This window comes from Lolium rigidum, chromosome 3 (genome assembly GCF_022539505.1).
Source record: "Lolium rigidum isolate FL_2022 chromosome 3, APGP_CSIRO_Lrig_0.1, whole genome shotgun sequence".
NCBI classification, from domain to species: domain Eukaryota; kingdom Viridiplantae; phylum Streptophyta; class Magnoliopsida; order Poales; family Poaceae; genus Lolium; species Lolium rigidum.
Genome location: NC_061510.1, coordinates 120626096 through 120648677, shown reverse-complemented (window position 1 = coordinate 120648677; position 22582 = coordinate 120626096). Strand labels below are relative to the sequence as shown.

The following is a 22582-nucleotide window of genomic DNA, read 5'->3' as shown; positions in this document are numbered from 1 at the left end:
TAAGCCATTCTTTTCAGGTGCTCGACCATAAAAGATATTATTCATAAAAATAGAACAACTATTATTCTCAGACTTGAATGAATAACCGTCTTGCATTAAACAAGATCCAGATATAATGTTCATGCTCAACGCGGGTACAAAATAACAATTATTTAGGCTTAAAACTAATCCCGAAGGTAGATGTAGAGGAAGTGTGCCGACAGCGATCACATCGACTTTGGATCCGTTTCCAACGCGCATCGTCACTTCATCTTTCGGTAGTCTTCGTTTATTCTTTAGTTCCTGTTTCGAGTTACAAATATGAGCAACCGAACCGGTATCAAATACCCGGGTACTAGTACGAGAACCGGTGAGATAAACATCTATAACATGTATATCGGATATACCTTCTTTCTTCTTCTTGACAAGGCCGCTCTTCGGATCAGCCGGATACTTGGAGCAATTACGCTTCCGGTGTCCCTTCTCCTTGCGGTAATAGCACTCGGCATCGGGCTTAGGGCCATTCTTAGGTTTCATAGGAGGCGTGGCAGCTTTCTTGCCACCCTTCTTGAATTTTCCCTTAGACTTGCCTTTGTTTCTTGAAGCGGTGGTCTTGTTGACCATCAACACTTGGTGCTCTTTCTTGATCTCAATCTCGGCAGCTTTTAGCATGCCAAAGAGTTCGGGTAACTCTTTGTTCATGTTCTGCATATTGTAGTTCATCACAAAGTTCTTGTAACTTGGTGGCGGTGATTGAAGGACATGATTAATCCCCGTCTATTAGGAATCACTATTCCCAAGTCACCGAGTTTCTTCGCATGCCCGGTCATAACGAGCATGTGCTCACTAACGGAGCTGCCTTCTTCCATCATGCGAGTTGAAGAAGTGTTTCGATGCTTCATAGCATTCCACGGCCGCATGAGTCTCAAATATAGCTTTCAGCTCATTGACCAATTCATGAGGATCGTGGTGCTCAAAACGTTTTTGAAGATCGGCTTCCATACTGCACAGGATGGCACACTGAACTTGAGAGTACCGAGCTTTCCGAGTCGTGTAAACATTCTTTACTTCATCGGTTTCAGTTTCTGCAGGAGGGTCACCTAGCGGTGCATCAAGCACATATTGCAGATTTCCGCCAGCGAGGAAGATCCTCACATGACGGAACCGGTCGGTGAAGTTGCTACCGTTGCTCTTAAGCTTTTCTTTCTCTAGGAAGCTGGTTAAAATTGATTGGGGACGCCATATCTACAACATATATTTGCAATAGTTTAGACTAAGTTTATGACAAATTGAGTTCAAATTTTAATTCAACATAATTAAAAATCTAGGTGAACTCCCACTCAAAACAATATCCCTCGCATTGTCTTAGTGATCACACGAACCAAATCCACCACACCTAAGTCCGATCATCACGAGACAAGGTGTAATTTCAATGGCGAACATTCAAAGTGTTCATCATATCAATCATATGATTCATGCTCTACCTTTCGGTATCACGTGTTCCGAGACCATGTCTGTACATGCTAGGCTCGTCAAGGCCACCTTAGTATCCGCATGTGCAAAGCTGGCTTGCACCCGTTGTATGCACTTGTTGATTCTATCACACCCGATCATCACGAGATGCTTCGAAACGACAAGTCTTGGCAACGGTGCTACTAAGGATGAACACTTTATTATCTTGATATTTTAGTGAGAGGGATCATCTTATAATGCTACCGTCGCGATCTAAGCAAAATAAGATGCATAAAAGGATTAACATCACATGCAGTTCATATGTGATATGATATGGCCCTTTTGTCTTTGCACCTTTGATCTTCATCTCCAAAGCACGGACATGATCACCATCATCTTCGGGCATGATCTCCATCATCGTCGGCGTAGCGTCAAGGTCAATGGCGCCGTCTTCATGGTTGTTCACCTCATGTAGCAACTATTACAACTACTTTGAAATACTACTCAACATGAAATTTAAAGACAACCATAAGGCTCCTGCCGGTTGCCACAATACAATAATGATCATCTCATACATATTCATCATCACATTATGGCCATATCACATCACCAAACCCTGCAAAAAACAAGTTAGACGTCTCTAATTTGGTTTGCATATTTTACGTGGTTTAGGGTTTTCGAGAGAGATCTAATTGTAGGATAACGTTGCATAGAAAACAAAAATTTTCCTACGGCGAACACGCAATCCAAGCCAAGATGCAATCTAGAAGACGGTAGCAACGAGGGGATATCGAGTCTCACCCTTGAAGAGATTCCAAAGCCTACAAGAGGAGGCTCTTGTTGCTGCGGTAGACGTTCACTTGCCGCTTGCAAAGCGCGTAGAAGATCTTGATCACGATCGGTTCCGGCGCCACGAACGGGCAGCACCTCCGTACTCGGTCACACGTTCGGTTGTTGATGAAGACGACGTCCACCTCCCCGTTCCGGCGGGCAGCGGAAGTAGTAGCTCCTCTTGAATCCGACGGCACGACGGCGTGGTGTCGGTGGCGGTGAAGAAGTCCGGCGGAGCTTCGCTAAGCTATGCGGGCAATATGGAGGAGAGGAGCTTGGCTAGGGTTTGGGAGGGGTGGCCGGCCACTCTATGGGGGGCGGCCAGCTTGTAGTCTTTGGGTGGTCGGCCCCCTCCCTTGGCCCCTCATTATATAGGTGGATCCCAAGTGTTGGTGTCCAAGTCTTCGAATAAGACCCGAAACCAAAAACCTTCCATAGGAGGGGGAAACCTAGCCCAACTAGGACTCCCACCCAAGGTGGGATTCCCACCTCCCATGTGGGGGGTGGCCGGCCCCCTATGGTGGAGTCCACTTGGGACTCCACCCCATCTAGGGCTGGCCGGCCATGGAGGTGGAGTCCCTTGTGGACTCCACCTCAAGGGACTCCACCTTCCTTGGTGGTTTCTTCCGGACTTTTCTAGAACCTTCTAGAACCTTCCATAGAACCTTCCGTGACATTTTATTTCACATAAAATGACATCCTATATATGAATCTTATTCTCCGGACCATTCCGGAACTCCTCGTGATGTCCAGGGATCTCATCCGGGACTCCGAACAAATATTCGAACTCCATTCCATAATTCAAGTGCTACCATTTCAACATCCAACTTTAAGTGTGTCACCCTACGGTTCGAGAACTATGCGGACATGGTTGAGTACTCACTCCGACCAATAACCAATAGCGGGATCCGGAGATCCATAATGGCTCCCACATATTCAACGATGACTTTAGTGATCGAATGAACCATACACATATATTACCAATTCCCTTTGTCTCGCGATATTTTACTTGTCCGAGGTTTGATCTTCGGTATCACTCTATACCTTGTTCAACCTCGTCTCTGACAAGTACTCTTTACTCAGTACCGTGGTATGTGGTCTCTTATGAACTCATTCATATGCTTGCAAGACATTAGACGACATTCCACCGAGAGGGCCCAGAGTATATCTATCCGTCATCGGGATGGACAAATCCCATTGTTGATCCATATGCCTCAACTCATACTTTCCGGATACTTAATCCCACCTTTATAGCCACCCATTTACGCGGTGGTGTTTGGTGTAATCAAAGTACCTTTCCGGTATAAGTGATTTATATGATCTCATGGTCATAAGGACTAGGTAACTATGTATCGAAAGCTTATAGCAAATAACTTAATGACGAGATCTTATGCTACGCTTAATTGGGTGTGTCCATTACATCATTCACACAATGACATAACCTTGTTATTAATAACATCCAATGTTCATGATTATGAAACTAATCATCCATTAATCAACAAGCTAGTTTAAGAGGCATACTAGGGACTTCTTGTTTGTCTACATATCACACATGTACTAATGTTTCGGTTAATACAATTCTAGCATGATATATAAACATTTATCATAAACATAAAGATATAAATAATAACCACTTTATTATTGCCTCTAGGGCATATCTCCTTCAGTCTCCCACTTGCACTAGAGTCAATAATCTAGTTTACATTTGTAAAGATATAACACCTTGGCCTTATGGTGCTTTATCATGTATTGCTCACGGGAGAGGTTTTTAGTCAACGGATCTAACACGCTCAGAAACGTATGTATTTTGTAATTCATTTGCGTCTCAACGCATCACTCATTTCCAAATGAGTTGGCATTAAATATGTTTGATCTTATGGTGGAACCTTAATTCCGCGGTCTGAAATAAGTCACTAATATTGTCACATACAATATAGCTTCAAAGTTCTGACACTATCGGAACTACACCAAGTTCTCAAAGAACTTCTTGACTCAACATCCTCAGTCATTTGTCAAAACAAATGACATACTCTACCTTCGTTTTGTAGAATCCATCACAATATTTAGAACTCTTCTAAATCTAACATAGACAACTTCTAGTTCATTGTGCTACCTTTAAAACAACACTTAGTCTAATTTGAGATTGAAATTCTATTTTGATATGTGACAAAATAAATATCGGTGTAACACCTTACAGCGATTTGTTTGTCATTTCTTCATACAAAAATATATATGTATATCCTTAGTTCTTCTAAAGTACTCAAGGATATTCTTCACTGTTGTCCAATGATCATCATATGAATCATTCGGTATATGCTCATAACACTTTATAGCACATGATATACTGATTGTGTACATATTATTCGTGATCTATAATCACTCATGTGTTTTTACTCATTGAGTGTCAGATACACTCAAGTCTTGTTAAACCTTCATATGACAAGAACATTTTCTTAATATTTCTATATTGAACTACTTCAATATCCATCATATGTACTTTGACTTAAACTTATTTATGTGTTTCAATCTATCTTCATAGATCTTGACACTAAATTTGTTTCAGTCCATATCCTTTCATTGAAGTTAATTCTCAATGAAACTTTTTAATCAAGTATATAATTACATCATTTATAACCAACTATATGTCACCTACATAAAGTATTATAAATGTGTCTTAGCGCTCCCACTTAATTTCTTGCAAATGCAAGCCTCTTCATCGTCTATGATGAAATCAAAAACTCTTTGACTATTTCATCTGGTGAAGATTCCAACTCCGTGATACTTACTTCATCCAATTGAAGCTTGTATAGCTATCTAGTATTCCACGGACCAGCAAAACTCTTGGTTGTATCTTGTATACACCTTTAATACACTTCGATAAGTAGTGTATTTTGCCATCCTACTAGCATATCTCATAAAAGAAATATGTAGTGATTACTAGAATAATCCACATAGACTATAAGCATTGCTACGAAAGATCTAATCTTATCTTATTCAACTCTTTGAACTTTGTCGTAAACAATTTTTCGACAAGTCAAACTTTCTTCAAGGATATTTCATCCAAGTCTATCAATTTCATAGATCCATTTACTTTCATAAAGTATTCATTTATCTTGGATTTCATGGCGTATAGCCATTTTAACGGAGTCAGGGCCCATCATAACTTCTTTGTTTGTAGTTGGTTTATTATTGTTCAAAATCAATCCTTTGTCCACAAATCATTTATTTGATCACAAAGTAAACCATACCTACAAGGTTCAATATGTACTTTGATCTCCATGGCTAAAACACTTTGTAGTCATGGGAGCCATGATCGTCGTGGCCGCTTCCGAAACCAATTCCGATGCTGCGCTACTCTGATCATTATGCTCAGGTTCATAAACCTTATCAAATTATATTGTCCTCCCACTCAAATACTTCATTAGAAACAATTTCTCGGAAATAAGAAACATTGACAAACACTTTTGTCTTTGTCTTGTGGGAAGAATTCCCAATCAATTCTACGGGATAACCAACAAAGACATTCATCCGATTTTGGTTGTAAACTCTTAGACCAAAATTTAAAGAAAGGACTTTTAAGGTTTATACCCATGCCATAACTCGTATGGTGTCATTTCAACGGATCATGATGATGCTCTATTTAGTGTAAAAGCGGTAGTCACTAAAGCATAATCCACAAAAATATAATGGCATCAATATTTTATCTCATCATTGATCCAACAAAGTTTGGATATATCTCTTGGATACTTCATCATCACTATAATACTCCAAGGAACATAAGTTGTAGAACAATTTCATAACTCTCTTAGATGTTTGCTAAAACTCGTAATTCAAATATTTTCACCATGATCCAATCATAGATATTTGACTTTTCTATTACGATGATTTCCACTTCATGCTGAAATTTATTTGAATCCTATTCAAATGTTTCAAACTTTTCCTTATTGAATATATCCACATATATACTCAATTCATTGTTTGAAAGTTTTCATGAAGTAGAAGAATCTCCCGCACACAACTATGCCTAGTGAACCATATACATCATTATGTATTTTTCCACTAAGTTTGTTGCCCGTTCAACTCTTGGCCTATGAACGGTATTTTAATCATTCTCTTTAGAAAAGATTTGCAAGCGCCAAATGATTCAAAAATCAAATGACTCCAAAAATCCATTTGCATGGAGTTCCTTCATGCGTTCCTTTCTAACATGACCTAAATGGCGGTTCCACAAATAAGTGGAATTCAAATCATTTGCCTTATGGCATTTTAGCGTCGAGTTTTATGTATGTGTGTTTCACCATTAAGATTTATAATAACTTATCCATCGTACATGGAGTAATGTCATAATTTGAACAACTCATTGTTTTCATTTGACCAGAGCAAAATAACAATTATTAAGTTCTTTATTATAAATTCTAAGGGCTAGATAGAATGCCAACGACGAACATAATAACACTTTATTTTGTTCCGGACGTGCATTTCTATCATATTCCTTGTCGATCACTTAGGCCATTGTATTCTTGTATTGCGTTGTTTTGTATGACACTTCATACCAACCAATATAGTACTAATACCCAAGAATTTCATTGTGTGACTTAACTAGGAATACAACCATAACATGTATATCATTTATATGCACACGAGCTAGACTTTCTAGTCTTTTCTTTTCTTTTTGCCAAAATATCTTTTGCGGTTTCTCTTTTAGCTTTCCTCATTATTCGAGAAAAACACTTCAACATCAATAACTTCTAGGTTTGTTGGTCAAATACCAATAACCTTGAGGTTCTTACTTTGAAGTTGATCATCATATGACAAGTGTTCTAGATTTCACTTATTAGTAACTTTGTAATATGATGAACAATTTCACTCATAATTTTATCCATCATATTCATGACGACTTTTCGAGACCATGTACGTACATGCTAGGCTCATAAAGTTTAACCTTAGTATTTGCATGTGCAAATCTAGCTTGCACCCGTTGTATGCACACGTAGAATCTATTACACCCGATCATCACGTGATGCTTCGAAACGACGAGTCTTAGCAACGGTGCATATTAAGGATGGTCATTTCATGGATATGCGAATATCGTTAGTGCCCCAATAGTTGGAGGATTGTGACGCCTTGCGTCTTCAACCTTCGTACATTCCCATAAAACTTATGAGTTCATGTAGTCTCACCAAATTATATTCTATCATCTTGCAATAAGGTCTTAGATATCACATATATCTCATACCTTGATTATTTACGAAAACTAAATTTTCAGCTCCTTACTTTTCAAACAGATTTGAACTTCAAGTTTCACGGAGACAAGATAACTTTAGGTACTAATTGAAACCATAGCTCTTTGAATCAACAATGTGAGGTTTACTAAAAGTTTGCAATAGGACTTAATCAATTCTTGATTCTTTAACAATACGGTACCAATCAGTAAAGTTTCTTGTCAGATTTTAACAGTATTTCTATCTCAATTACAAGACTAGCGCATAGTAGTAAACGGATGCCAATACTACAAAATTAATTCAAAATACTACTCAGACTATGTTTATGATAATTAGTTCATGTTTTAATCTAATTACTAATGAACTCCCACTTAATACAACATCCCTCATAGTTGTTAAGTGGTACACGATCCAAATCCACTACACCAAAAACCGATCATCACGTGAGATGATGTAGCTTCAATGGTGAACATCAACATGTTGATCATATCATCCATATGACTCGTGTTCAACCTTTCGGTTTCCGTTGTCCCGAGGCCATGTACGTACATGCTAGGCTCGTCAAGCAAACCCAAGTATTCCGCGTGTGCAACATGGCTTACACCCGTTGTATGTGAATCGTTGAATCTATCACATCCGATCATCACGAGATGCTTCGAAACGACGAAGCTGTTACAACGGTGCATACGAGGGAAGAACACTTTATTATCTTGATATTAATGTGAGGGATCATCTTATAATGCTACCGTCGCGATCTAAGCAAAATAAGATGCATAAAAGGATTAACATCACATGCAGTTCATATGTGATATGATATGGCCCTTTTGTCTTTGCGCCTTCGATCTTCATCTCCAAAGCACGGACATGATCTCCATCATCAACGAGCATGATCTCCATCATCGTCGGCGTAGCGTCAAGGTTCATGGCGCCGTCTTCATGGTTGTTCACCTCATGTAGCAACTATTACAACTACTTTGAAATACTACTCAACATGAAATTTAAAGACAACCATAAGGCTCCTGCCGGTTGCCCCAATACAATAATGATCATCTCATACATATTCATCATCATATCATGGCCATATCACATCACCAAACCACTGCAAAAACAAGTTAGACGTCTCTAATTTGGTTTGCATATTTTACGTGGTTTAGGGTTTTCGAGAAGATCTAATCTACCTACGAACATGAACCACAACGTTGATACTAATGTTTTCAATAGAAGAGTAAATTGAATCTTCACTATAGTAGGAGAGACGAGACACCCGCAAAGCCTCTTATGCAATACAAGTTGCATGTCGAACGAGGAACAAGTCTCATGAACGCGGTCATGTAAAGTTAGTCCGAGCCGCTTCATCCCACTATGCCACAAAGATGCAAAGTACTCAAACTAAAGATAACAAGAGCATCAACGCCCACAAAACCATTGTGTTCTACTCGTGCAACCATCTATGCATAGACACGGCTGCGATACCACTTTGTAGGATAACGTTGCATAGAAAACAAAAAATTTTCCTACCGCGAACACGCAATCCAAGCCAAGATGCAATCTAGAAGACGGTAGCAACGAGGGGATATCGAGTCTCACCCTTGAAGAGATTCCAAAGCCTACAAGAGGAGGCTCTTGTTGCTGCGGTAGACGTTCACTTGCCGCTTGCAAAAGCGCGTAGAAGATCTTGATCACGATCGGTTCGGCGCCACGAACGGGCGGCACCTCCGTACTCGGTCACACGTTCGGTTGTTGATGAAGACGACGTCCACCTCCCCGTTCCGGCGGGCAGCGGAAGTAGTAGCTCCTCTTGAATCCGACGGCACGACGGCGTGGTGTCGGTGGCGGTGAAGAAGTCCGGCGGAGCTTCGCTAAGCTATGCGGGCAATATGGAGGAGAGGAGCTTGGCTAGGGTTTGGGAGGGGTGGCCGGCCACTCTATGGGGGGCGGCCAGCTTATGGTCTTAGGGTGGCCGGCCCCCTCCCTTGGCCCCTCATTATATAGGTGGATCCCAAGTGTTGGTGTCCAAGTCTTCGAATAAGACCCGAAACCAAAACCTTCCATAGGAGGGGAAACCTAGCCCAACTAGGACTCCCACCCAAAGGTGGGATTCCCACCTCCCATGTGGGGGGTGGCCGGCCCCCTATGGTGGAGTCCACTTGGGACTCCACCCCATCTAGGGCTGGCCGGCCATGGAGGTGGAGTCCCTTGTGGACTCCACCTTCCTTGGTGGTTTCTTCCGGACTTTTCTAGAACCTTCTAGAACCTTCCATAGAACCTTCCGTGACATTTTATTTCACATAAAATGACATCCTATATATGAATCTTATTCTCCGGACCATTCCGGAACTCCTCGTGATGTCCGGGATCTCATTCGGGACTCGAACAAATATTCGAACTCCATTCCATAATTCAAGTGCTACCATTTCAACATCCAACTTTAAGTGTGTCACCCTACGGTTCGAGAACTATGCGGACATGGTTGAGTACTCACTCCGACCAATAACCAATAGCGGGATCTGGAGATCCATAATGGCTCCCACATATTCAACGATGACTTTAGTGATCGAATGAACCATTCACATATATTACCAATTCCCTTTGTCTCGCGATATTTTACTTGTCCGAGGTTTGATCTTCGGTATCACTCTATACCTTGTTCAACCTCGTCTCTGACAAGTACTCTTTACTCGATACCGTGGTATGTGGTCTCTTATGAACTCATTCATATGCTTGCAAGACATTAGACGACATTCCACCGAGAGGGCCCGGAGTATATCTATCCGTCATCGGGATGGACAAATCCCATTGTTGATCCATATGCCTCAACTCATACTTTCCGGATACTTAATCCCACCTTTATAGCCACCCATTTACGCGGTGGTGTTTGGTGTAATCAAAGTACCTTTCCGGTATAAGTGATTTACATGATCTCATGGTCATAAGGACTAGGTAACTATGTATCGAAAGCTTATAGCAAATAACTTAATGACGAGATCTTATGCTACGCTTAATTGGGTGTGTCCATTACATCATTCACACAATGACATAACCTTGTTATTAATAACATCCAATGTTCATGATTATGAAACTAATCATCCATTAATCAACAAGCTAGTTTAAGAGGCATACTAGGGACTTCTTGTTTGTCTACATATCACACATGTACTAATGTTTCGGTTAATACAATTCTAGCATGATATATAAACATTTATCATAAACATAAAGATATAAATAATAACCACTTTATTATTGCCTCTAGGGCATATCTCCTTCACTAATCTACCTACGAACATGAACCACAACGGTGATACTAATGTTGTCAATAGAAGAGTAAATTGAATCTTCACTATAGTAGGAGAGACAGACACCCGCAAAGCCTCTTATGCAATACAAGTTGCATGTCGAACGAGGAACAAGTCTCATGAACGCGGTCATGTAAAGTTAGTCCGAGCCGCTTCATCCCACTATGCCACAAAGATGCAAAGTACTCAAACTAAAGACAACAAGAGCATCAACGCCCACAAAACCATTGTGTTCTACTCGTGCAACCATCTATGCATAGACACGGCTGCGATCCCACTGTAGGGATTCGTTGCATAGAAAACAAAAAATTTCCTACCGCGAGAACGCAATCCAAGCCAAGATGCAATCTAGAAGACGGGAGCAACGAGGAGATGATCGAGACTCACCCTTGAAGATTTCCAAAGCCTACAAGATGAGGCTCTTGTTGCTGCGGTAGACGATCACTTGCCGCTTGCAAAGCGCGTAGAAGATCTTGATCACGACGGTGCCACGATCGGGCGGCACCTCCGTACTCGGTCACACGTTCGGTGTTGATGAAGACGACGTCCACCTCCCGTTCCGGCGGGCAGCGGAAGTAGTAGCTCCTCCTTGAATCCGGCGGCACGACGGCGTGGTGGCGGTGGCGATGGAGAACTCCGGCGGAGCTTCGCTAAGCGTTGCGGGAGAGCGGGAGGAGTGGGGGCGGCTAGGGTTTGGGGAGAGGGGTGGCCGGCCTCCTATGGGGTGCGGCCAAGGTGGTGGTGTTGTGGTGGCCGGCCCCCTCCCCTTGGCCCCTCATTATATAGGTGGAACCCCCAAGTGTTGGACTACAAGTCTTCGAATAAGACCCCAACCCAAAACCTTCCATGTAGTGAGGAAACCTACCCAAGGTGGGACTCCCACCTCAAGTGGGATTCCCACCCTTCCATGAGGGGGGTGGCCGGCCCCCTTGGTGGAGTCCACCTTGGACTCCCCCCTCTAGGGTTGGCCGGCCATGGGAGGTGGAGTCCCTTTGGGACTCCGCCTTCCATTAGTGATTTCTTCGGACTTTTCTAGAACCTTCTAGAACCTTCCATAAAATCTTCCGGATCATTTTAAATCTTATAAAATGACTTCCTATATATGAATCTTATTCTCCGGACCATTCGGAACTCCTCGTGATGTCCGGGATCCCATCCGGGACTTCGAACAATACTTCGAACTCCATTCCATATTCAAGTTCTACCATTTCAACATCAAACCTTAAGTGTGTCACCCTACGGTTCGTGAACTATGTGGACATGGTTGAGTACTCTCTCCGACCAATAACCAATAGCGGGATCTGGAGATCCATAATGGCTCCCACATATTCAACGATGACTTTAGTGATCGAATGAACCATTCACATACGATACCAATTCCCTTTGTCACGCGATATTTTACTTGTACGAGGTTTGATCATCGGTATCACTCTATACCTTGTTCAACCTCGTCTCTCGACAAGTACTCTTTACTCGTACCGTGGTATGTGGTCTCTTATGAACTTATTCATATGCTTGCAAGATATTAGACGACATTCCACCGAGAGGGCCCGGAGTATATCTATCCGTCATCGGGATGGACAAATCCCACTGTTGATCCATATGCCTCAACTCATACTTTCCGGATACTTAATCCCACCTTTATAACCACCCATTTACGCGAGTGGCGTTTGATGTAATCAAAGTACCTTTCCGGTATAAGTGATTTACATGATCTCATGGTCATAAGGACTAGGTAACTATGTATCGAAAGCTTATAGCAAATAACTTAATGACGTGATCTTATGCTACGCTTAATTAGGTGTGTCCATTACATCATTCATATAATGATATAACCTTGTTATTAATAACATCCAATGTTCATGATTATGAAACTAATCATCCATTAATCAACAAGCTAGTTAAGAGGCATACTAGGGACTCTTTGTTGTTTACATATCACACATGTATCAATGTTTCGGTTAATACAATTATAGCATGGTATATAAACATTTATCATAAACATAAAGATATATAATAACCACATTTATTATTGCCTCTTGGGCATATCTCCAACAGCAGCGATCCAGCGCCCGCCGGTGCGCGATGGCGTCCCGTGGAGGCTCCGACGGCCGTGCCGCCGGATTGGGCGGCGGCGAGTCGCCGCCGCGTCCGCCCGCTTCCGCACCGACGCGGAGCGGCGCAAATGAACCGGAGCGAGGGCGCGCGCAAGCGCAGCGCCCGCCGGTGGACGAACTGGGGGCTCACGCCCCTAGGGAAGCTCGCGCTACGACAACACCGGCGAGGGCTCCTCGTTCGGGTAGTTGAGTCGCGCACCACCGCTCCCTGTCGCGGAGAGCAGCTACGAGGACGACCTCGTCCCCGCGCGGTCGCCAACCTTCTCCGCCGGGGACTACGTCCACGGCAGCGACGAGGAGGAGGCGGTCCTCGCGCAGACCAAGGCCGTCAGCGCGGCGGAGGCTCGCGCACTTCCGCCGGGAGGAGGCGGACGCTGTCCGCCAGGTCCGTGAATACGAGGCGGCCCGCTGGGAGGCCCGCGTCATCCGCGTCAAGCTCGAACGCCGACGACACGTGAAGATCGTCCTTAACAGCGTCGACGTCGTCTGCTGCCGACAAGCTGCACCACCACCGACACCGCCGCGCGCCATAGGTCACTATACTGGCCGCGTTTTTCTTTAGCTAGGTAGCACTTACCGTGTACCAGTAATTTAGTTTCAATTTGTCGAACTATGTAAGTTTTGATGCTCAATCGGAGCATCTATTTCACGTCGAACTATGATCATCGCCGAATTTACCCGCGCCATTTCGAATTCCGCTTTTCAGTTCCATTTTTACGGTTTCTATTCTGCGCCGCTGCTAAAATCGGACGAACTTACGTTTGCGGAAGACTGAAAACCATTTTTTTGATTTGCACTTTTTCGGGCTCTACTAGAGACTCTTTTTGCTGCTCCACTTTTTTCCCGCCGCCACGCCAATTGTTAAAACAATAAAATACTAGCTAAATCGGGGGTATGACTACCAACCTTCGCGAAGGGAAAAATTCAACCCACCTAACGTAGAAACGAACGACACGTGGTAGACTCATGCGCGATGCCTATAGCTAGCTTACCGATCGGCCCGCGTGCATGCGTTCCATGCGCGTACGCGCGCGCGACGCCATACGCGCGCATACGGACGTATAGCTAGCCCACGCACGGACATATGCGAGTACAGTCGCTAATCCATAAGTATGGCTAGCAGTTTTTATTGGCATAAAACGTACAGACATATGAAACACAAAAATACATGAACCGCACCAAATACAGGTACAACACATGAGTATAGTTGAACATACATACGAGTACAGGTACATTCACGCACACGAGCAGGTACAGTCGTACACACGAATGATGCAATCACACGGAACACACGAAAGATGATTGAACACACAGGTGAGTACAAGTACAGATACGCACACGGCAGAGTACGATCGTCGCACACGAGCGAGCACGAGTCACACACAACACACGAGTACAATTGAACATACGAGCGAGTACAAGTACAGTCACGCAGTCGAGCATGTACAAACGCGCATACGAGCAGGTACAGTCGTGAACACGAGCAAGTACATGTACAGAAGTACAGTGGCGCACACGAGCAGGTACAGCCGCGCGTAAGTACATGTATAGTCTCGCACACGGGCGAGTACAGTTAGCGAGTAAAGGGAAAATTGCACCAAATACACTAAAACAGAAGTACTTATCAGTTGAAACACAAGTACAGCTAGGTACACACCACGGGTACAATCATAATATTATTGAAAGTACGAAAAAAGTATCTCCAAACCTATCAATATGGGATCTAGTTTTGAAGATCTCGACGCGAGGATCTCAAAAGTGAAAACGGTTCGCAATTTGGACTTACGGTTCTCAAGATATTTTATTTTGAAAAAACGAATCTAGAAAAAAAAGGAAAAACTGACATAACCCAGTCTTCTCTCTCCTCCCCCATCCCCACCTTACTTCCCCTTGTGATACGTGGCGAGCAGGGAGACCACTTCCCAGGGATTTTCTGGCACCACAGCGCACCGCTTGTCGCGTGCGGAGCGAATTACCTTCCCTTCGCGAAGGTCGGCCTTTCTTTAACGATTTCAGCAAAATCGCGGAATACTGTGACGGGCCGGCCAATAGAGTAGCCGTAGCCTGCAGGTGAGTCCGGTGGGCTCATCAAACCCGGCCCGGCCCGGCCTGTCTCAGTGCTCTCCTTACTGCCTCGTCGGACTCGGGAGGGCTAAGCTGCTAGGTACGGACTCTCCCTCTCCCGCTGTCAAGCTACGCCGCCGCCGCCACTCCTGCCGCCGTCGACGATGGGAACAACCGCCTCACCCGCCACCACGGCCACCCCTTCGTCCTTCCTCTCGTCGCCGTCCGTCTCCCTCCGGTATCCCACTTCTCCCCCGCTCCGCTCCGCACCGTTCCGACGCGCGACGAGTTCCTCTAACTAGTGACACATGCTTCCAGGGCGTCGAAGTCGAGCCACCTCCGGCCGACGAGGAGGCTGCCCGTCCATGTACGCTGCGTCAGCAGCCCTCCGGCCGCCGATACAGGTACTACTATCCTCTCTGTCAAACACCTCGCTTCTATATTTCAACCTGCTGCCATGCTCAATACTATCAGTTTACTGAAAGATTCTGCTTTCGTGGTGAAGCTTACACGACCAAGGTTTCGCGGAATGCGAACATAGCCAAGCTCCAAGCAGGCTACTTGTTTCCCGAGGTATTATCCCTCTTTTAACTTTCTTCTTGTTGATGCTATTGTCTTGGAGATTTGGGTTTTGATAGCGGTACTCTCTCGACTGCCGTTCAGATTGCCAGGAGGAGAGCTGCTCATCTGCTCAAGAATCCTGATGCTAAAATCATAAGCTTGGGGATAGGTGACACAACGGAGCCCATTCCTGAGGTCATAACAAACGCCATGGCAGAGGTATCTCATCGCTTCTTAAATTACTTGTTGTGTTGCTTTGAACTTAGTTATCGCAAGAGGATGGCACAAGCTTCACTCTGTCAAAACATGTCCCTAGACTAGATGTTCTGCATGACACTTGTTCTTTTTAACTTCTTTCTTCCAAAGCATGGCCACTCACATGTTCGATGCAGGAGTAAACTAATAAAAATTCATATCTTATTGTATTGCATAATGTATCTTTTGTACTAGTTCAGTATTGTTCTTTGATGCTCTACATATAAACGCAGAGAGCACATGCTTTATCCACAGTAGAGGGCTACAGTGGTTATGGAGCTGAACAAGGTGAAAAGGTACTATAGCTTCTCACTTTACTACCTTCATTTGTAAAATAGATGAACCCTAAAAATCATACAGTCAAACTTCTCTAACTTAAATTTGCAATCTTTGTTAAATTATTTCCGTAGTATCACAAATTTATAATTTCTTACAAACATATTTGTATGAGAAGTAATGATCAATGTTGTATGTTGAAGACCGTGCCCATATGGCCATATCTAAATTTTCATCTATTTGCGAACGGAGCATGTATCATTTTTCTGTCAAATTATCAGTAGACATCATTCAAGTACCATAAGTGCTCTGTTAATCCATGTAGGTATACTAACATCTAATGGCATCTGACTCTTTGGTTCAATGATTTTTGTTTTTAAGTAGTCAACTTTATGCTGTAGGTTTTCTGTTCAAGAGAAGTTGATTTTACTACTCCCTCCGTCCTGAAAAGGGGATGTCTCAATTTTGTCTAAATACGCATGTATCTAGATGTGTTTTAGTGTCTAGATACATGCGAATTTAGATAAAGTTGAGATATCCGTTTTTAGGTCGGGGGGGGGGGGAGTATTTATTTTACTAGGACATCCAATTACTTTTGTGGATCTTAATTTTGGCTACATTGAATTTAGTCAGTTACATGTTGGGGTTATATTCCTTGACATACTCCCTCCTAAACTGTTATTTCATCATCGTAAAATAGTGCATTAATTTTCTGTACAGAAACTAAGGGCAGCAATTGCTGCAACCTACTATGCGGATCTTGGTATTGAAGAAACAGATATATTTGTCTCTGATGGTGCAAAATGTGACATTTCTCGTCTACAGGTTCAGAACAGACCCTCTCCTTTTCCTCCAATAAGTTTACTGTTCACTTTACATTGTCGTTGATAAATTTTCCGATTCAAAATTTCAGGTTCTTTTTGGATCTAATGTGACGGTTGCAGTCCAAGACCCATCCTATCCCGTAATAATCTTCTGCAGTTTCCTTTTATCCTTCAGTTGTTGTACCCTAACATATTTGTGTTTCCCCAACCTAAATTATTTCTGGTGATATGATACTTTCTATCGTTGTTATCATCCTGTTATTAAGTTAAACTATTACTTGTTGTGCTTTTTTTCTGTTGTGAAATTAATATTATCTTTCTTTTTTATAGGCTTATGTTGATTCAAGTGTTATCATGGGGCAAACTGACTTATATCAGCAGGATGTTCAGAAGTATGGAAATATTCAATACATGAAATGCACTCCTGAAAATGGATTTTTCCCTGATCTCTCAAATGTCGCACGGACAGATATAATATTCTTTTGTTCACCCAACAATCCTACTGGTGCTGCTGCATCTAGGGAGCAGCTAACACAGCTAGTGAAATTTGCGAAGGACAATGGGTCCATAATAGTCTATGATTCTGCTTATGCCATGTATATATCAGATGACAGCCCAAAGTCCATTTTTGAAATTCCTGGAGCAAAGGAGGTAGGCTCTTTGTTTGAAGATTTAACTCCTTTTCAAAATTTTATTTTTTCCATCACATGTTTGGTCCTGGGTTCTTAAGTTAACGTATCTTAGCCACCGAATACTTCAAACTATACTTATGCCAGTATGGTTTGTTCATGTGTAGGTTGCCCTTGAGACGGCATCTTTCTCCAAATATGCTGGATTCACCGGTGTCCGTCTGGGTTGGACCGTGGTCCCTAAGGAGCTCCTTTTCTCTGATGGACATCCAGTTGCTAAAGACTTCAACCGCATAGTATGCACTTCCTTCAATGGCGCATCAACCCTCTCTCAAGCCGGTGGTTTGGGCTGTCTCTCTCCAGAGGGTCTAAAGGTAGAGTTTCAGTTCTTCAAATCTTTTTATGGCTCTTCCACACTGTTTTTTCTCATCCCTATTCCCATGCAGGCTATGCAAGACGTTGTCGGGTTCTACAAGGAGAATACCAAGATCATTGTTGACACATTTACGGAGCTCGGATTCAACGTCTATGGTGCCAAGAATGCTCCCTACGTGTGGGTGCACTTCCCTGGCCGTAATTCTTGGGATGTCTTCGCCGAGATCCTTGAGAAGGCAAATGTGGTTACTACTCCGGGCAGTGGATTTGGGCCTGGCGGTGAGGGCTTCGTGAGGGTCAGCGCGTTTGGCCACAGAGAAAACATTATTGAAGCCGCGAGAAGACTGAAGCAGCTATACAAATGAGCGTTGATTCAGCTGATGCCCTCTGTTGCTGGGGAGCCCATAGCAATAAGAAACCCAGCAGCAATTTGAACATGAGATTTGCCCCTGGGCTACTGGCAAGTGTTAGAATTTGTTTTGAACTCTGTAGGGTGTTGTTTTTTGCTACTCTAGCTGTTACTCCATTCATAACCATTTAATACTCAGAAAATTTGCTTGTTGAATCGCTGTGGAGCTTCAATCAGTATGTCCTACTAGTCTCACATATGCTCATAGTACTACACTGATGTCCGCTTGTTTTGTGACACGCGTGACTCAGAAAATTTGCTTGTTGAATCGCTGTGGAGCTTGAATTAATATCTCCTACTTGTCTCACATATGCTCATGGTAGTACACTGCTGTCCGCTTGTTTTGTTACGCTGGTATGTCAAACAGGCTACATTTCTCAAATCAAACCAGTTTTGTCACCTTGGCACGTGAAGTTACGTTTACTACTCCAGTACCACGATAATTGCTCCAGTAGTTGACTTACCTACAAGTAGTGGTGCATAGAGAATATAACTCATTGGGGCATGAGCAGTAACTACTCCAGCGTTGAGAGAAGCAATTCGTTGACTCCACTAATATCCAAGTTAACTAAGTACGTAGAAAATAATTTGTACTGGCCATGTGATGACATTGGATACTGAAAACCACTGTCCCAGATCCATGGCTGCACAGGTGTTCACACAGCAAATACCAGAAGGTACCGAGTCCCTATGCAGAACAAATCACTACTAGAGGCAGATAACCGAATCAGACTGAAAAAATAACGTCTTTCAGTATTTCCCAGCTGCACTGAAATCTGAAGTGTCATTTGTTTCACAAAGAAATCAGCTTTGTGATGATCAAGTTGCCACACCATGCAATATAGATAGGCCTTCATGTGACAAAAGTCACAATAGAGATGGGGGCATTGCTGCTTTCCATGGAAATAGCAATAACAGACTAACGAGATCATTAACGGTCCAAGCATCGTCAAAAACGACAGTTAGATTGTATAAATTTGCAGATAGACAAGACACTAAAAATGCAACTGTTCATCTAGAAGAACATGAATCTTCACATAACAGGGTTTCATGACTGAAATAGTGACTATTACATAGACAACCCAGCACTAGCTCAGTTCACACCAATTCTCAATTTGGTCAGAAGTACGCAAGTTGATGAACTGATGTGTTGCATACCAGCCAAATTTAGTGATTCAACACTAAATTGAGAAACATGAAGCTAGGGCACAGCAGGCTAACATGAACTGAAGTAGCTTCCCACTAGGTTGTATATTTTTGGGAATTTGCAATCACTCATATATGACAAAAAAAGATATCCTCCTACTCAACTACCACCAATAGAAATACAAACAAGAAACCAAAATAATTGGCTAAGATGGACAACCATATCCTACTGAAGAAGACACCAAGAAGCACACGACAAATACTCCATCAGTCCCATAATACAAGATGTTATTACAACCTACTAACTCATATACTGGCTGTAATAACATCTTATATTACAGGACGGGACGGAGGGAGAGTACCTTTCAGGGCACTTAGATGTACACTTGTCACGAACTAAAATCCTAAACTATTCAGTCGATAAATGAAATAACAATTAGCTTTGTAATGATCAATCGGATACATTACAGAGTACAGATGAAAACTGATATGCAATCCGCTGGGGTACATTTGCAGATAGATGAAATCGAGAAATGTAACAGTTCATCCAGTAGAAGATACAAGCATTACATAACACACCATTTGCATTGCCAATACAAGGTATGGCTGAACACACCATATTACATGACGGAGAAATGACAGCTATTATGTAGACCACCCGACACTAACAAGTTTACATCAATCCTCAATTTAATTAAAGATCAAATGTTAACAAAACATGATGATTTATGTATTGCATACCATACCAGTCATACTAAGCGATTCAACACTACATTCAGAAACGTGAAGCTAGTGTTCAGAGAAGATAACTCATTGGGGCCTGAGCAGTAATTACTCCAGCGTTGAGAGAAGCAAATCGTTGACTCCACTAATATTTAAGTTAACTAAGTAGAAATTAACTTGTACTGACCATGTGATGACATTGGATACTGAAAAACCGCTGTCCCAGATCCATGGCTCTACAGGTGTTCACACAGCAAATACCAGAAGGTACCTATTCCTTCCACTATGCAGAACAAATCACTACTAGGCAGATAACCGAATTAGACTATGAAAAAAAGAACCGGAGAAGTCTTTCGGTATTTCCGAGCTGCACTGAAGTACAGACAGTCCTTTGTTTCCCAAAGAAATCAGCTTTGTGATGATCAAGTTGCCACACCAGTCAATATATAAAAAGACCTGAAATTTGCAGATAGACAAGACACTGAAAAATGCAACTGTTCATTCAGAAGAACATGAAGCTTTACATAACAGGGCCAAAGAGAAATGGTGACTACTACATAGAAAACCCAGCACTAGCTCAGTTACATCAATTCTCAATTTGGCGAGGAGCAGACAAGTTGAACTAATTTGTTGCATACCAGCCATATTAAGTGATTCCACACTAAATTGGAAAGATGAAGCTAGGACACAGTAGGCCAACATGAACTGAAAGTTAGCTTCCAACTAGGTTGTATACTTTTGGTAATTTGCAGACACTCATATATGACAAAAACAAGATATCCTCCTACTCAACTACCAACAATAGAAATGTAAAAAAAAAAAGGTTCTAATGGACATCCATATCCTACAGAAGGACGCCAATAAGCACATGACAAATACTCCATCTGTCCCATAATACTCCTGCAAGATGTTATTACAACCTACTAAGTACTGACTCATATACTGGCTGTAATAACATCTTGTATTATGGGACGGAGGGAGTACCTTTTAGGGCACTTAGCTGTACACTTGTCACAAACGAAAATCCTAACTATTTTAGTCAATAAATGAAATAAAAATCAGCTTTGTAACGATCAAGCTGATACATTACAGAGTATAGACGAATAAGCTTATGCAATCCGCTGGGGTAAATTTGCAGATAGATGAAATCGAAAAATGTAACAATTCATCCAGTAGAAGACACAAAGCATTACATAACACGGCATTTGTTTTGCCAAAACAAGACATGGCTGAACACACAATGTAACATGACGGAGAAAGGACAGCTAATATGTAGAACACCCGGCACTAACAAGTTTACATCAATCCTCAATTTGATTAAAGCTTAAAAGTTCACAAAACATGATGATTGATGTATTGCATACCAGCCATATTAAGTGATTCAACACTACATTCAGAAAGATGAAGCTATCACAGCCAGCCAATATAAACTGAAAGCATCTTCCCACTAGGTACATTTTTGAGAAATCAGTCCCTCTTATATGACAAAACAAGATATCCTACTACTCAGCTACAACTAATTGTGATGGAAAGAAGAAAGCAAAATAATTGGCTCAGAGGAAGAACAATATCCTACTAAAGAAGATGCCAATAAGCACATGATAAATACCTTTTAGGGCACTTAATTTGTACACTTGTGACAAACGAAAATCCAGTTCCCTTCACTAACTCAATTTCTAGAAGAGTAAGACATACATACTTGCATTGCCAAGAACAAATAGCTGAACCTACCATATTTCATAATGGAGAAATGACAACGAATATATAGACCACCCCGCACTAACACATATACATGAATGATCAAGTTTATTAAAATCATATAAACATTGACGGAACGATGTATTGCATAGCAGCCATATTAAGTTATTCAAGACTAAATTGAGAAACAAGAAGCAAGGACACAGCAGGCCAATATGAACTGAAAGTAGCTTTGCTTCCAACTAGGTTGTATACTTTTGGGACTTTGTAGTCTCTCATATATGACAAAACAAGATATCCTCCTACCCAAATACCACCAATAGCAATGCAAAGAAGAAACCAAAATAATTGGCTCAGAGGCACAAGCATATCCTAGTGAAGGAGATATGGCAAAATACCTTTTAGGGCGCTTAATTATTCAGTCGATAGATGAATTAAATAAATAGGAAACCTAAGAAGTGACCAATTAACTCAGTTCCCTTCACTAACTGAATTTCTAGAAGTGTAAGACATTGCTTATGCCAGAGAAATGAGAATTAATTTGTAGAACACCCAGCACTAAAAAGTTTACATCGATCCTCAATTTGATTAAAGCTTAAGAGTTCACAAAACATGATGATTGATGTACTGCATACCAGCTATAGTAAGTGATTCAACACTAAATTGAGAAAGGTGAAGCTAGGACACAGCAGGCCAATATGAACTAATAAAAGTAGCTTCCAACTAGG

The 22582-nt window shown here is 42.1% G+C and overlaps 1 protein-coding gene across 1 annotated transcript; it reads left to right on the top strand.

Moving 5' to 3' along the window:
* The first annotated feature begins 15073 nt into the window (after positions 1–15073).
* On the top strand, positions 15074–18581 carry LOC124702239 (probable LL-diaminopimelate aminotransferase, chloroplastic). The gene is made up of 10 exons (XM_047234362.1): positions 15074–15196; positions 15277–15362; positions 15464–15531; positions 15622–15738; positions 16008–16070; positions 16771–16875; positions 16964–17014; positions 17205–17525; positions 17671–17877; positions 17950–18581. Exons 1-10 carry the CDS (start codon positions 15123–15125, stop codon positions 18241–18243), a joined length of 1386 nt encoding a protein of 461 aa, XP_047090318.1. The 5' UTR covers positions 15074–15122; the 3' UTR covers positions 18244–18581.
* The last annotated feature ends 4001 nt before the right edge of the window (positions 18582–22582 follow it).

What these genes read in the sequence shown, in the direction of transcription:
- LOC124702239 (XM_047234362.1), top strand. Translation starts at nt 15,123, where the DNA reads ATGGGAACAACCGCCTCACCCGCCACCACGGCCACCCCTTCGTCCTTC. An exon ending in TAACAAACGCCATGGCAGAG is followed by an intron (nt 15,739 to 16,007) that starts GTATCTCATCGC and finishes ATATAAACGCAG; the next exon opens with AGAGCACATGCTTTATCCAC. An exon ending in TCCAAGACCCATCCTATCCC is followed by an intron (nt 17,015 to 17,204) that starts GTAATAATCTTC and finishes TCTTTTTTATAG; the next exon opens with GCTTATGTTGATTCAAGTGT.